This window comes from Carex rostrata, chromosome 17, assembly GCF_964058835.1.
Source record: "Carex rostrata chromosome 17, lpCarRost1.2, whole genome shotgun sequence".
Lineage (NCBI taxonomy): Eukaryota > Viridiplantae > Streptophyta > Magnoliopsida > Poales > Cyperaceae > Carex > Carex rostrata.
Genome location: NC_135934.1, coordinates 6,103,222 through 6,119,845, shown reverse-complemented (window position 1 = coordinate 6,119,845; position 16,624 = coordinate 6,103,222). Strand labels below are relative to the sequence as shown.

The 16,624-nt window shown below is 36.3% G+C and overlaps 2 protein-coding genes and 2 long non-coding RNA genes across 4 annotated transcripts in view; 1 reads left to right on the top strand and 3 right to left on the bottom strand.

Moving 5' to 3' along the window:
* LOC144568820 (uncharacterized) overlaps positions 1–6,419 on the bottom strand; it is a 33,581-nt gene extending 27,162 nt beyond the window's left edge. The window contains exon 1 of the long non-coding RNA XR_013515747.1: positions 6,134–6,419. This is a non-coding gene — a long non-coding RNA (uncharacterized LOC144568820). The remainder of the gene's footprint in view (positions 1–6,133) is intronic.
* Positions 3,773–7,688, top strand: LOC144568814 (LEAF RUST 10 DISEASE-RESISTANCE LOCUS RECEPTOR-LIKE PROTEIN KINASE-like 2.7). The gene is made up of 3 exons (XM_078319208.1): positions 3,773–4,750; positions 6,097–6,129; positions 6,445–7,688. The coding sequence occupies exons 1-3, from the start codon at positions 4,006–4,008 to the stop codon at positions 7,590–7,592; spliced, it is 1,926 nt and encodes a 641-aa protein (XP_078175334.1). The 5' UTR covers positions 3,773–4,005; the 3' UTR covers positions 7,593–7,688.
* A 4,569-nt stretch (positions 7,689–12,257) lies between these two features.
* On the bottom strand, positions 12,258–12,719 carry LOC144568819 (uncharacterized). Its single transcript, XR_013515746.1, has 2 exons — positions 12,406–12,719; positions 12,258–12,359 (listed from the first exon to the last, which is right to left on the bottom strand). It is a non-coding gene; the product is annotated as an uncharacterized LOC144568819 (long non-coding RNA).
* Positions 12,720–13,388: 669 nt separating this feature from the next.
* LOC144568816 (uncharacterized) lies at positions 13,389–15,008 on the bottom strand. The gene has a single exon (XM_078319211.1). The coding sequence runs from the start codon at positions 14,873–14,875 to the stop codon at positions 13,469–13,471; it is 1,407 nt and encodes a 468-aa protein (XP_078175337.1). The 5' UTR covers positions 14,876–15,008; the 3' UTR covers positions 13,389–13,468.
* Between the last annotated feature and the right edge of the window lie 1,616 nt (positions 15,009–16,624).

Here is a 16,624-nt window from a genome sequence, read left to right as displayed (position 1 = left end):
AAAAGTATAATAAAGATACCAAAAAAAAAAGATAGATAAAAGTATGGGTCTATCTGTGAAATTGTGAGATGAAAATGTGACAGTAAAACCAAAGTCATGGATATAATTGCAAATAGGAGCATAAGTAGGGACTAAATTGAATAAACATATGCAAGTGCTGACAATAGCTGTCTTCATATTCTCTGAGATTTTGATCCTCTTTTACATTCTTTCTTGTTGATTTTTCTGAATATAGCATATAACTCAAAATGCAGAAGAGTCTCATGTACTGTGTCGAGCATCTAAATCAGCCCTCTGATGATTGAATCTCAGCTAGCAAAAATATAAAACTGCTACATGCTCTTAATTTCCTCTAAATATATTGATTCAAAAATTACAAGTAAAAAGAGTTACAAGCAAAAGTATGCTACATTGCTAGTTGCACAAGAACAAAAATTAGAAAAATCTAGTCACACCAATTTAGTACATTTTCTTTTTTTTTTTCTTACAAGCATACAACATACATCATTTTAAGCATAGATCTCTAAGTACAAAGCCTACAACAACATTCTTCAAGTGCCATCTCCAACAACACTACTTAAGAAATTGCAAATCCATCTGGCTCTTGCAAGACCAAATCCTTCACCTACATAAAATCTCAGGAGAGAATCTTTAAAAAAACATGGCCAAAGCTCTCTTCAAGAACTACAATTCCTCCGGTTCTCTCAATTGCAACTTTTATTTCGGCCACCCTAACCTGTTTCATAACACAAGTTCAGTTTAAGTCCTAAAAGGTTGCATATATTTTACAGCATTTGCAATTATTAACCAATAATGTTCCTAGCAATATGTAACACTAAAACCAATATCCACTTTTTTAAGACAAGAATCAAACAAAATAAATGACCAAAACACCCAAAATTATAGAACAACTTCATGACTGGGCTATATCCACTATTGACTATCTTGACTAACTTCAAGAGCAAATAAAATGGACTTATTTAGCTTACAGGAAAATTGTTCATAATCACAAAAATTAAGAAAAGTCTGTCCCTTTTGCAAATGGCATAGACAGTGTCAATCTGTAAAAGAGCACATAAATAAATGAATAGAAATGACAAAAATAGAAAGTTGGAGGCAAAGAACAAACCTGATCAAGTGCACATGCAAACAAATCTAACACATGCCCTTGATGCACGAGCTGCTTTGATAGACCCTCATAGAATTTGACAGCCTTATCAAAAAAGGGGACAGATCCTTTATCCAGGTCCTTGTGCGAACGGATCGGTTCTGTCAAGGTTTTCGATACAATCTGCAAGTATTGCACCAAAACATTAACAATTCGGATAAAAATTTTGAATTGGAAAGATCCTATCCATGAAATAGACTACCAAACAAACAAAATCATCAAAGTTATTATATTGTACAAAGAAACAATTTGACATATTTAGCAAAGCTGATCATGTCAATGACATATAGATCTAATCCCGAGTTAGAGTCATAACATACCAACTAACTACTACTTTTAAATACATGAAACAAACCAAAATAATAATGACTTCTAGTAGTTATATTCCATGGTAAAATCATAAATAACTATCAATAAATTATGCTACCAGAAACCCCAAATGACCAACGAAGGCAATAATTATCCCAATTAAGTACAAATCAAATTGTTCTATTAGACTTAATCTAACCAATTTTGCTTCAATTGACCCTCAGTTGCACAATTCTATATGAACTAACCTTCAATTTAACCCATTCTGGCACCGACAGGTAATAGTACAACCAAATATTACAGAAAGTCACCAATTTCACATAATTGCAGCAATTTTTAACATTTTCAGAAATTCGCACCCCTAAATCAGTGCAAAAATTGAGAGAGAGACCACAAAGAAGCAAAAAGAAATAAGCAAGGAGGCATAGAGTTATTTACCGAAGAAAAGCTTCAATTCACGAAAAGGGGCGAGGGTCTGTGCTAAACGATGGGGCGCATCTGTGCGGGAGTAAAGCTGAGGCTGACGAGAGCGCGTCTGTGCTGGTGTCAGGGTATGAGGCGAGAGATCGAGAGAGAGGTGATGCCTCTGTGCTGGCGCCAATCTGAGGCGAGAGAGCGAGAGCGAGAGAGAGTGATGGGTAGGGATGGTGCGGAGAAGGTCGGGATGGAGAGGAAATAAGAGAGAGAAGGTCGGGACGGAGAGCAAATAAGAGAGAGAGAGAGCGATTAAAATTTTCCGTCTCCGTTAATTCAATTCAGCGCTCCATCTCTTTGCACGAAATTTAAAGCAATCATGTGGTCGAAAATACCGTAGCAAAAAACTGAGTTAACTACCGATAGCACGCTAGCCATTTCCTATATATATATATATATATATATATATATATATATATAGAGGTGGGCTACGGTGAGTTGCGAAGTAAAACGCGTTTCTACTTCACGCCGTATTTTTATTTTGAAAGTCCAAACGACCGATCCGAACCGTTAGATATTTAATCCATATTGAAATGTGCTTGGAGACCAAATTTTACATTTTTTGGAATTTTTTTACTATTTATTAAGCATTTTTGAAAATTGCTGTTTTCCTGTGAACAGTAAAAAACAGTAAAATTTTCTGGACCATCAGATCAGCGACTTTCAAAATTGCTTAATAAATAGTAAAACAATTACAAAAAATGTAAAATTTGGTCTCCAAGCACATTTCAATATGGAGAACAAGATGAACGGTTCGGATCGACGTTTTGAACTTAAAAATCACAAAATATGAGCGTGAAGTAAAATAGTCGCTTTACTTCGCAACTCACCGTAGCCCATCTCATATATATATATATATATATAGAGAGAGAGAGAGAGAGACTAATGTGTATTCGTATGCATATGGTCCGATATGCATACGGTCCAAATTTGAAATTTCAAAATCCAAAATGTCGATCCGAACCGTTAATTTTGTTCTCCATATTAATATGTGCTTGGAGACCAAAATTTACATTTTTCTAAATTGTTTTGCTATTTATTAAGCCACTTTGAAAATTGTTGATCCAACGGTGGCTTAACCAACGTTGGATCAGCAATTTTCAAAATGACTTAATAAATAGTAAACAAATTCAGAAAAATGTAAAATTTGATCTCCAAGCACATATTAATATGGAAAACAAGATGAACGGTTCGGATTGACGTTTTGAATTTTAAAATTTCAAATTTAGACCGTATACATATCAGACCATATGCATACAAATGCACATTAATCACTCTCTCTCTCTCTCTCTCTCTCTATATATATATATGAGGAGGGTTCAATTGCATCCAAATTTTTGTGCACCCAAATGCATCCTATCTTTCAAATTTGTTTTCTTCATTTTCAAAGTCCGAATAGTCAATCCGAACCGTTAGATGCGATATATATATTAAGATGTGCTTGGAGACCAAATTTTACATTTTTTTGAATTTTTTTACTATTTATTAAGCCACTTTGAAAATCGCTGATTCAATAGTCAAGAAAATGTAAAATCAGCGATTTTCAAAGTGGCTTAATAAATAGTAAAAAAATTTCAAAAAATGTAAAATTTGGTCTCCAAGCACATCTTAATATATAGATCGCATCTAACGGTTCGGATTGACTATTCGGACTTTGAAAACGGAGAAAAATGATTTGAAAAATAGGATGCATTTGGGTGCACAAAAATTTGAGTGCATTTGAACTCTCCTCTCTCTCTCTCTCTATATATATATATAAAAAAAAACATCAACGAACTTTCAAACTTGATACTTTTAAATTATAGACAGCAAACAAATTTGACTAAAATTTGACTAATCCATGGCCATGGCGTGCCACTAATCTGTGCGTAAAGTCGTTCAAAACCAATTCATACGTAGCTATTAGTCTAGTCTAGTAAATCTAAATAAATGTTTTTACACTACAACAGAGTACAACACCCAGATACAAAACATGAAAAGTTTATACCTGGCACTAGTTTAAACATTTTACCGGTCTTCCCTTATTCTTTTCTGTTGCTCCTTTTCATCTAACAATGGAAACTATCCTGTCAAATCTGGAATATTTTTTCATGGCATCCCTTCTCCTATGGCATCTCACCTCAGCCGATACCCCTAATATGGCGGATTGCGAGCCCAAACAGTGTGGAAACAGCACCATCAGCTATCCTTTCTGGATCAACGGCCAGCAATCATCCTACTGTGGCTACTCGACGCTTGAGATCAGTTGCAGCAGCAGTGGCAAGCCTGCCCTTGTGCAGTCGTACGACAGCGCATACTACATCAAGCAACTCTTCTATGAGAATAACTCTGCTTTACTTGGCGATAATATTGTTGATATAATCACGGGGAATTGTCCGCCTCCGGAATTCAATGTTTCCTTGAGTTTTGGTCCCTTTGTGATCAGCAATACAAACAAGCTGATGAAGTTCTTTTGGAATTGTGCAACAAAACCCGAATTGTCGTCTGATTTCTATCCCTATTCCTGCGGTACTAACGAATCATATGTTCAGATTCAGAATTACACCCAAGGGGACTCTGAAGATAACAAGGCCAACTGCACCATCTCTACAGTGCCGTTTTTGGGATCGAATGGAGGGACGGTCAATCAATACTTGAGCCTTATGAAGGAAGGGTTTTTGGTGACATGGACCGTGGCGAGTTGCACGGATTGCAAAGCAAGCAACGGTCAGTGCGGCTTCAATTCCTCAAACTCCATGTTCATGTGCATCTGCGCTAACGGTACATATGCAACGACTTGTCCTGACAACCCAAAACAAGGTAAAACAAAACTCTCACTACAGTTTTTCTTAAATATTATTTGGAGCATAACTGTCAATTTTAATCATTTAATCACATTAAATACGGTCAAAATTAAACAAATTTTACTTGTGCGGCGAGAATTTTAGTTATTTAAAAAATAACTAAATTGTATTTTTTGTTATGTGCACTATTGAAATTTTTGGAATTTTTTTTCCCCAAAGTTAGTTACCTTGTTTTTCCATATGGGCTTATACGACTCCTCTCATGTCATTTCATACATCTGTTATTCTCAAGCTGGCATTTATGACCATCATGTTTATTTACAAAATTTCCAGTTATGGATTTCTTTTTCAAATTTGACTAAGAATTGTTCACATTCCCCACCAAGTCTCACCTACTCTAGCTTTCATCCAATGGTCCAGATCGGATGACTACAAATTAGTGCCAAAATATCAAATGACTACAAAGTCTATACATGACACTGACAGTGTTCTCTCTGTGTTGCCACAAGTTTACCAGCATCAGCTGACTCGAAAAATAAAATTTATTATGTACAAATTTTCTTTTAGTTATGAATTCTCTAAATTTCAGTTATAATTGATCTCAATGTAAAATTGTCCTGCAAAAGACATCTCATTATAGACAGAATCAATTTTTTTGAAGATTAACTTAAAATGATTTGTCAGAAATCTTTCAAATGTACCTACTATGCTCGTAGCCCTGCTTCATTTTTTTTTTTTATGGTTAGTGGTGTTTAGCCCACTAACAATTGTATTAAACAGAATTTTTTGTTTTTTACAAAGCACCGGAGATACCTGGCTTACCTTCATATTACTTCTAGTTGTACATAGAGCCACAATTAACTTGCAATTCACAAATGACCTACCATGAATTTCCCATAACACACTTCAAGTGGTCGGTTTGAGGACACTGGCATTACAATGTTGTAGTGCGGTAGAAGCCCCTGTGAGAACCTTCTCGAAAGGCGCAATGCCAAAGTAGGTGATCTCTATTCTCCATCACATTACTATCGCAAATTAAGAAGGCACCCTGGGACCACCGGGCTTCCCCTGTTTGTGTGCACCTGCTGTGTTAGCAACCTATCTTGTAACATATATAATCCACCCAAAGACCCTTATCTTTGTTGGTGTCCGCAGTTTCCACACTCTGCGCCTTGAAATACAATTGATACCTCTTTGATGGTTGAATCTGTAAGCTGAGCTGGCCGTGAACAAACCCGAGGCTGACCATCTCCAAAGTAGAGTCCCTGACGACCCATCCAGTGTGGTAGAGCATGCCATGATGCTTTCAGATTGTGCCATCATGATTTTAATTTCTAAATGTGCTTACTTTTAATATTGCAGGTTCAAAGACACGCTTAGAAGCTGGACTTTTAGGTACTTTTTTTTTTAACTTTGTTTTAATCCCACGAATATTATATACAGAGTTCAATTAATTATTGAATTGGAGAAGAAGTAAGATGCAAGTATTCAATTACAATTCACATGATTATAAGTAGTAATGTTCTGAAGAAGTTATAATTCTAATGCAAACTCACAACTGTCAAATTAAGTACTCTGAAAATTATATATATCAAATGATAGGAATAGAATGTCAGGATGATTAGTATATTGTATTATTTTCCATCACATATTACTGAATACCTGTGGTTTGCAATTCCTTATTTGCCTATTATTTAATTGAATTCTTAGGTTCTCTTGGTGGAGCATTTTTTCTTGTGATGGTGTTCCTGATTATTTTCAAGCTGCGAAGGAACTATAACGCTCAAGAAAACATTGAAAAGCTATTGGAACAATATGGATCCCTTGCTCCAAGAAGATATAAATATTCAGAGCTAAAGAAAATTACACAATCTTTTCAAGACAAGCTGGGAAAGGGGGGTTTTGGCACCGTTTACAAAGGTAAACAACCTGATGGCCGCATGGTTGCCGTGAAATTTTTGCATAATTCTACAAGTAATGGAGAGGAATTTTTGAATGAGGTGGTTAGCATTGGTAGAACCTCTCATGTAAATGTTGTCAGCCTTCTTGGATTTTGTATCGAGGGATCCAAGCGTGCTCTTGTTTACGAGTACATGCCGAACAGGTCACTTGATATGTACATATACTCGGAAAATCCAAAAACAGTTCTTGGTTGGGAAAAGTTATATGACATAGCGATCGGCGTTGCACGAGGGCTGGAGTACTTGCACCGAGGGTGCAGTACTCATATTGTGCATTTTGATATCAAACCCCAAAATATTTTACTAGATGATGATTTTTGCCCCAAAATTGCCGACTTTGGTCTGGCAAAATTATGTCCACCGAAAGAAAGTGTACTCTCATCAATGGTTGATATGAGGGGCACGATAGGATTTATCGCTCCTGAAGTCTTTTCCAGGGGTGTCGGTGTGGTTTCGACAAAGTCCGATGTTTATAGCTATGGCATGATGCTTTTGGAAATGGTTGGAGGAAGAAAAAACATGAAACAAAGTGTTCGGAATTCCAGTGAAATGTACTTTCCTCACTGGATTTATGATCGTGTAGCTGAAGGCAGCGGAATTGAAGCATGTGATGTGACAAACGAAACTGAAGAAATCGCGAGAAAGATGGCTTTGGTTGGGTTTTGGTGTACACAAACAATCCCGGCTAATCGGCCATCGATGGGCAGAGTAGTTGAAATGTTGGAAAGAAGTTTGAGTGAATTGGAACTTCCCCCGAAACCCTACCTTTGTTCTCCTCCTCGCCAGTCCATGGAGTTGGATCCAAACTCGCTGCAATCAGTGGATGCCATATCAGTGCAATCAATGGGTAGCACTACACCTTTATCTAATTCAGAGCCATCCGATGGCCTGAGATAATCGGCATTTAGTTTTATTTTGCTGTTAGTATTTATATGATCCAAATCCAAGAATGCCTTGTTCGACGCGGAGCGTGTATCCTTGGTGTATCAATAGATGAGCAAAGCTAAGGTGTGATGTGATCACCAAGAGGATTTGGTGAGCACAACTCCGAAAGTATATCGAATTGACTTCAAACGCCGAATCCAAACTGTTGAAATCCATGTACTTCATGAGTGATGCATATATATACAAAGTTTTGAAAGTTTTGAGTTCATTTGCTACAAGGTCAAGTGGTTAAATAAATGATAAAAATTGAATATATAAAATAACTTATAAATTAATTTATAAAAGTTTATTTCTTTTATCACTTGATCTTGTAGCAAATAAACTCTAAACTTTTAAAATTTTGTATATACATGCATTACTCATGAAGTACACGGATTTTAACGGTTTGAATTTAATATTTGAAGTCGATCTGATATATTTTTGGAGTTGTGCTCATCACACCCTAACTTTGCTCTCAATAGATAGTATTATACTCACAATAGATTAATTTTATGTTAAGAATGTTCTTCCTTTATTAAAGAACTCTGTGACTCATGTCACCTATTACCTTTTTTATATTTTTTAAAGTGCCCGGTACTCCGGTTCTGGCATATTTACACGTCTTTCACGGGAGCCGAACCTGCATCTCTCTGTAGAGAGAGATGGACTCTGTAACTATGACCTCTTAAATCAGGCTTTTTTTTTATTTGCCTAAAATTTACATTAATGGGTGCGTTGACTTTGATTCTTTCATTATAAATTTCGACGAGTGACGGATGGAATCATCAATTTCCCAGTGATTAGCTTAAACTTTCAAATGCTCAAGGAAATATTACAAAATCACATTGAATTCATTGGATTCTAATTTGGTTCATAAAAAAATTAGGTCTGTGTTAGTTAGATTAGACATTTCAGATTACTAATTAACTAAGTAGCTAATCAAGCTATGCCATTTTCATGCTCAGCTGCTGTGATTAATGTTGAACGCCTGATCTAAACATAAAAATGTAAAGCCCATTTAAGGAAAAAGGACGCCATTTTCAAGCCCATGCACAGATGCACTGCCTTAACTTTTGCATAATGTCAGGCCTAGTTTGACCCAGTATTTTATTGTTGCCGATGTAAAATTTGAAAACGTTTAGAACTTCCTGCAAACTTCCTCTGTCAGTCTCGTCAAAACATGTATAGGTCACGTAACATGACTCACATATATAGCATGAAGTGCTTCTATTCAATTGAAAATGGTATGTCACAATAAGTCATGCAAATTGACTCGATCATGCCACGTTTCGTGACATAACATAATCAATTTTATGATATTGTTTTTCTTATTTTTAGTATATATTTCTTTATGAATTAACAAAAAAAATTAATTATGACTAATTATGTTATATTTGATCATACGGTAACATAATTGTTACCCACTATTTAAGTCACAATCACGTGAAACTATTTTTTAATTACATGACCTGACGTGACCAGTCTAAGTTTTTCATTCACTATCTTCGCTGACGATCATTTTTCTCCAATAAGTTTTTTTGGGTATCTTTAGTGGCGTCAACTTTGCTGTCAACCATGTAGTGTTGAGAACTGAATTTTATTGGGTTAAAAGTGACCTTTTAAAAGTTTCTTGTGGACAGATGATCCGAAGGAAGTGTATATATATATACTTTACTCTTGTTAAGTTAGTAACATTAATTTTATTTAATATCAGTCTTATCTTGAGATTTTGGTGACTCTCCCATATGATTATTTATATAACTTCAAACTCCATTGTTTTACAAACATATTAACAGTTAAATTAGTTTGAATTGGCATATGTCCAATTTATGATCATTATTTAGACACACTTAACAAGTTTTTTGGAAAGATAATCATATATAACCATACATAATAGTTTTTTTTAAAGAATACCCCAATTTTTTTTTTTTTCCAATTCCCGGTGACAGTCTGGATTTTCTATAACAGATTTTTTTTGGACTAAAATATATTTTTAAGGAATGAGCTGAACGAATTTCTAGCATTGTTCATTAGATAATAAGTTTCCTTTAAAAAGAGAAAGAAATAACAGCCAATTATATTTCCAAACTTGTATTCTGACAGCTAAATTTCCTTCCTCAAAAGTCAGTTTCACAATTGTAATTCTAATTCATTCAGACCAATGTTATCAGAACCGGACCGGACATCGAACCGCTAAAGTTTCGGTTCAACGGTCCACTGGTCAGATCGGTGGTTCAACCGGTTCAATTGCTGATATTTTAAAATTATTATATTAATCAGATATCAAACTTATATATCAAAATAATTATATTTGTACATGAGTTATTTTGTTTTCTACACATACAAACAAGAATTCAACCAGAGGATCACTAATTTATTTATTTTAAAAATAACCTCAACTTTGTACTCAATTGTACTGCTATTCCATTAAACAAAAAATAAACATTTGATTTGAATATTTTATCAAACACCTTGAGAACATTAAATATTATTTAAATGTAAATCAAATATTAGCCTTTCAAATCAAAGTTCCAGCCTTCGTGTGCTTGACAGAATGCTTGACCATGTCAAGGCGAGAAGTTTGTTGGCTTTCCTTCCATAGCCAACAAGTCCATAATCTAAAAACCAATATACGGCAACTAGGCCATGATTTGACATCATAACCAGATTCTCCCTAATTCCTTTTTCCATCGAAAAAAAGGCAATGTATACGAAGATCAATTCCTCTTCCTTCCATTTATCTCAGCCCCTTCTCTGTTTTTTTCGATTTATCTTTTGATTTTCTGAGGAAAATGATCTCTTTACTTTGTTTAGACCTGGTGTACATGAGCCTTAAAATGAGTTTGTAAGGAAACTTTGTGGACCAGGCTTACGTTGAAAGTACCAAAAAACTGGAGGATCACGTGGGTTAAATGAGAGAGGGAGCGCCTCTGCATATGTTTTGAACCGATTTTTCATGTGATTGGTTCAACGGTTTTTTAATACTGACTCGGCCGGTTGAACCAGTTTTCACCGGTCTAGTAACATAAACGGTCTCTTAAGAGAACCAAACCGAAGAGTTGGTCGGTTCCGGTTTTTTCCGATCCAACCGACCGGTCCGGTCTGGTTCTGATAACATTGATTCAGACCGCCACATCATATGACCAATGTTATCAGAACCAGACCGGACATCGACTCGGAAAACCTTCGGGTCAACGGTTTACTGGTCGGACCGGTGGGTCAACCGGTTCAACCGTTGATTTTTTAGAACAATTATAGCTTCAAAACCCAACAACCTAAAGCCTAAATTTAACAGCTCCAATTTCACCGGAGAAAGGGTTGTTTAGTATATTTGACTTAATCAAGGTAATTATATTGTTGTTTAGAGATAAACTATATAATATTGGACAGATTTTTATGTGTGGATACATAACAGAAGAAGAATGCTGATTTGGGATATTGTTAATCATGTTGACTATTTTTGTTTCAAATTCAACTGATATCAAAACCGTTAGACAAGTGATATCTCTGATTCTAATTTTCAGCCTTAAATTCAAGAACAGGAAAATCACCAGGAAAAAAAGATCACGAATCCAGCAAAATTCAAAAACTTAACTTGAACCTAAAAAGATCAGGCCAATTTGTGTCTACAAGAATAGACAAATCTGATCTTGAATCAGATTCTTCATCAACAACAGAAATAATGAGGCATCCTCGAATTCAGCTCCAAAAGCTCCCCAAATCCAAATCAACACCTCAGATCCTTTGATTGAACTTTGATTCAAGCAATCAATTGTATTAGCCTCATGTTTACTGATAATAGACTATTATTCCTATCCTGATTGTCACCAATCCCCCTCTCAAATAATTAAATCAGCTCAATTTTCATATAGAAATCCCAAATTGTTCTTGTTTTTACGAGGTCAAGGTCTTCTTTACTTTCTTGATGGTTTGTCTTGCTGCCTTGAGGCTAATTCAGATGTAAACCACTGGCACTATTAACACCAGCTCGTACGAGCTTAGCTCCTCTCTTCTCTCGCACCATCTTTGTTCAGTCAAGCTGTGTCATGCACGACGTCAGCCACCTTATTAGAAACACTTCATCGCACATACTGAACAAACCTCAGGCGAGGGTTCTCAAAATCAAGTTGCAACTTTCAAATCGTGAAGAAAGGATCGCTAAGCAGCACAATCTAACACTCTTTCATCAAGACGATAGCTGGTGAACTTCGATCTATAGGCTGTGGGGTTCTGGGGAGGATCTTGTCTTGTGTGCTTTTGCTGGCCTCGGCTCCAAGCACAACCCCTCGTCGTGGTTATCACTTATCAAGTGTCTTCTCTTACCATGGCTGATCCCCCCAGAGGCACAGACATCTCCTCGTGACACCAAGCTTGAAAAGTTCAAAAATCTGAAGATTAAAAAATATGTTTTAAACCGGGTTTGTTTCTTGAAATGGTTCAGCGGTTTTAATAAAACTCGGTCAGTTAAACCGGTTTTGGCCGGTCCAATAACATTAGCGATCTATCCACTGGACCAGACCGGACAGCTGACCGGGTCCGGTTTTTTCCGGTCAAACCGCCGGTCCGGTTTTGATAACACTGCATATGACTGGAAAAAAGGGAATGAGCTCTCTCCTAGAGTTCTTCAAACCCATACGATTCACTCAATTTTTTTTTTTTTTAATTCAAACCCGCACGTATCATTTCATTGAACTAGTTAAGAGCATTACATTCTAGCAATCTAAAAGAGTACCATTACAACTAATCCTAAAGATACTGGTAACAAAGACTTCAAAAGTATCAGTACAACTTTCCTAAGGATACTGGTAAAGAAAGAAAATTACAGGGGCCTGAATAAGGCCTTCATAAGAAGAGTGGTCCCTGTTCTAAAATGCCCGAGTACAATTAATTAGGATTTGCATGATGGAAGTATAGCGGATTGAGCTTCTTGTCTATCTGAAACTCCAGTAGCAGTGTCACTGTGTCAGGTAAGAGGCCGCTAAAGTACTGGCCTGTTTGTCTCGCCAAATTTGCCAGTGTGTGCGCCTGCTGGAGAGCCTTCCTTACGTGACATAGGAATAGGGTGGTTGTGTTCTTTATGTCCTGGTACAGCCTTGCGCATTGTGCTTATCCGACTCATAACAGAATCCGACCCGATGTCCGTATAAATATCCAATAAAACATATATTAATAACTATTAATATATAAAAATACAACTTTGCATATTAATTTTTGCATAAGTCATGATGAACCCAGTACTTTTTTGAATGTGAGAAAATAGAATGCAGTCACATATTCGCTATGTTTATATACATAGATATGTCATTTCTACAAATTATTAGTATTTCATTTATAGATTTTTTAAACCATAGAAAAGAAAATCGTCATCTCCAATATTTTACTTTCTAAAAATTATCTCTTCTTCAATATTTTTATTTTCAAAAATTATTTTCTCTCTATCTTCCTGATTTTTTTGTGACATATACCGGCTCCGGATCCGAAACCGCCCCGTATCTGAACCAAACCTAATAATCTACAAACAAGTTATGGGTATCTATCTATTCAGAACCGAAAGATTGGACCCAAAATATCTATAGGTAGATAGGTATCCGAATTCGAACCCGACCCGATTTGAAACAAATAAGTATATGGATTGAAATTCGGACCCGAACACTTTTAGGGTACGGGTCCAAATATAATAGTATCCGGACCCGACCCGACCCGACCCGATAGCACCTCTAATGGTGACTAACTTGTAAAACGTCAATTCTAGATGCACCCAATAGGAGATAGAAGTCAATTTTTCTATTTATAAATAAATGAGAAGTCAATTATACAAGGCAATTGCATTCTTCAGAGCTGTACCATCTTTAAGCTCCATGACTGGTAATTTTTGTTATGCTAGAAATCAATTGTTGGCCAATAACCTCCTCCAACTTTCTAAGAAATTGATTCCCACTTTCTCTGAGAAGAGTTTGAACCTCTGATCTTGTAGCAACAATTACAAAATTTTCATTATCCTCGACATCTATTTTGTACAGCTCTACAAACACGTCACTAAGGACACCGACCAAGTGCCTATAAAAGGATCCATTGTCTAAAGGAGGAATCACATTCATTACTAAAACACCGTTCTTACATAGGATTGATTTCACAGCTAGAAGAATATCTTTCTCAATAAATTCCAATGGAGGTGCACTCACCCCGCTAATCACATCTCCAGAGTCCAAATCAACCATAATTGCATCATAACTTGAAGGAGGTTCCTCCAGGCTTGTGTTGCCGCTTCCTTTCTCCCGTGCATATCTTTTGATTGTTTTAATACCATCACCAATGCTGATATGAAGGAACTCATCTCCAACCAATCCAAAATGCTTTTTAGCTACTTCTAGCACAAATGAATCAGTCTCCAGTCCATGTACATCAAATCCCAATCGGGTCCTCAAGCACATCAGCAAAGCACCACCACCGACTCCAACACAGAGACAACTCGGCATGATCTCACACGCAACTTTCTCGTCTACTACATTGGTAATGAGAGAGAGACCAGCAACCATTGGTGCGAGATAAGGCTGCACCAACGACCCGAGCTCGACCTGAAATGACCTGGATTTCAACACTGCCAACAAATCAGAAGTAGAACAAGAAGAAACAACCAAATCAGGTATCAGGCGAACTTGGGTCTGAATTAAATAAGGCATCCTCTTGAATCGAAGCCTTCGGCGAATCTCACAGGAATTAAACTGTTGAATAACAACATCCTCTATAATCATCTCTCCAACAGAAGGTCCTTCAAGCATCTCCACAGGCAACATGTGGAGAGCATCATCCTCAAAGAAGAGAAATGGCACTTGAGGTATGTAGCCATGATCAAATGCCGATTTGGGGGAAAGAGCAAGTAGAAGAGGAACGAGAGAATCCTGAATTGGATCAGGATCCTTATCGGGTAGGGGACTTAAGCGGGTATAGGTTTTGGGAAAGGAGCAAGGGAGGGAACCGATAAGGACAAGACGGTAGAATGGAGGGGATGATGAGGAGAGGAGCAACTGGAGGTGTCCGGCCTCGGTGGAGAAAATCCAGTCGTGCTCACGGCCAGGTGGGACCAGCATGACAGCGGTCTGAGACTGGGGAGGCTGCAATTGGGGAGGGGAGACGGGTGAATCGAGCACAGCGATGCGAAGCGGATCAGAGTAGTGATTTGGCGGGTTTGGGTTTGGGAAGGTGAAGCACTGGAAGCGGCAAGGAAAGAGTTCAGAGAAGTCCATGCTTGCCTCCATCGCCTCAAAACTAAACTATCATAAGTTCGAGGAGGGTTCCAATGCACCAAAAGTTGGAATTTGAATTTAGTGACCTGCTTTACCTACTGTTCAAAGGAAGCGGGAGGAGGGGTGAGGGGATCCGGCGGCGTTGGGGAAACGGAGGACAGAGAACGGGAAATAAATGGAGTGCGTCCAGAAAGGAAATATTTTTTTGTAGCGGATGCGATCTGGATCGTGCATCTTATTTATTTAAGATGTTCGGTTAATAATTGAAAGTAACTTGGAGTAATAAATTTGGGTGTATTGGACCTAGGACTGCACACGAATCGAATCAAATCAAACTTCTCTCACTTTTGAGTTGAGTTTGAATAAGATTTAAACCGAACTAGTTTAATTTGTTTCAAAACAAATTTCAATCGAACAAATTAATTGTATTTATTTCGAATCGAACTGAAGTTAATTGAATCATGAACTACAGATTTTTATGGCAGCCACCAGCAATTTATGCATTAGTTTTCTTCACGCGGTTTCTTTTTACCTTTTACCTTTTACGAATTCACACTGATGAATTATGGGCCAGCCCAAAATTCCCTTGTCTTTTACGATGTTGGATTGATTAAAATCACAGCATGGACCTAATCAAATGAAACTTATTTTTCATTATTAATTTGTTACGCTGCTGAAGCATTTTCTTATTGTAAGTTATCATTATATTAACAACTTTGAGCTCTGATATAAATTTGGTTCCTGCATTATAAAATAATGATGGTTGAAACCATTAGTTGCATTATTTGAGATTCGAATCTAAATAGTTTACAAATCAAATTCGAACGAACTATACCTAGTTTGACTTTGAGTTTGAATAAGATTCAAACTGAACTTATTTGATTTATTTCAGAACAAACTAATTTTGAATTGAATTAATTACGAACTACAAACTTTTATAATAAAGGTATAGATTATGATTCTTACAAAGACATTGAAGTTATATATAACTTGAATTAATTGATTGAGTCATTATTGTACTCTCCTGTGCCTCTTTTGACAAGGTTAATTAAGTTCATTATATAAAAGAAAATTAAGTGTAGATTCAATGGAAGTAATCATTAATCGGCCCTTCGGAAGGTAGTAATTGTTAAAAGATAACTTTCAAAATACACATCCTTCAATATGCAAATGGAGAACCTGAAAATTCCCAAAATAAAATAAAATAAAAATAAAAATGATCAGGAAGAGGAGGAGGAAAAACTTTGTTTCACTTTCTGGAAAGACAGTGTACTTGTTTGTTTAAGAGGTTCAATATAACATCATATATAATTAAGGAAATCACTTACCTTATTTGTTGCCTCATAATGCCAAGAAACTCATCATGTAGATCTCTGCTAGGGGTGTCAATGATACCTTTTTAGCCGTTTACCCGACCCGTATCGTATTCGATAAGGCGGGTATGGATAAGGTTTTTTTTTCGTTAGCTTATTGGGTATGGGTATGGGTAAGAATTTTTTTTCGTTAAATAAATGGATAAGGGTATGGGTAATGACTATTTCGTACCCGTTATCCTATAGGGTAATTATAAAATCAAAATATATATTCAATTCAATTTTCAACCCACTTAAATGTATATTCGTGTTTTTGAATTTTTATTCTTTATAAAAAATAATTTAGTTGGAATAGATTGCACATTTATTTTATTTTTTTATTATAAATGCACTTATATATGTGTTAAAATGAATGAGTTTTTGATGTTTAATTTGTAAAATATAATAA

Excerpts from the sequence above, each read along its gene's own strand:
- LOC144568814 (XM_078319208.1), top strand. The coding sequence starts at position 4,006 with ATGGAAACTATCCTGTCAAATCTGGAATATTTTTTCATGGCATCCCTT. Across the intron at positions 4,751-6,096 it reads TCCTGACAACCCAAAACAAG|GTTCAAAGACACGCTTAGAA; the intron begins GTAAAACAAAAC and ends TTAATATTGCAG. Across the intron at positions 6,130-6,444 it reads CTTAGAAGCTGGACTTTTAG|GTTCTCTTGGTGGAGCATTT; the intron begins GTACTTTTTTTT and ends TTGAATTCTTAG.
- LOC144568816 (XM_078319211.1), bottom strand. The coding sequence starts at position 14,875 with ATGGAGGCAAGCATGGACTTCTCTGAACTCTTTCCTTGCCGCTTCCAG.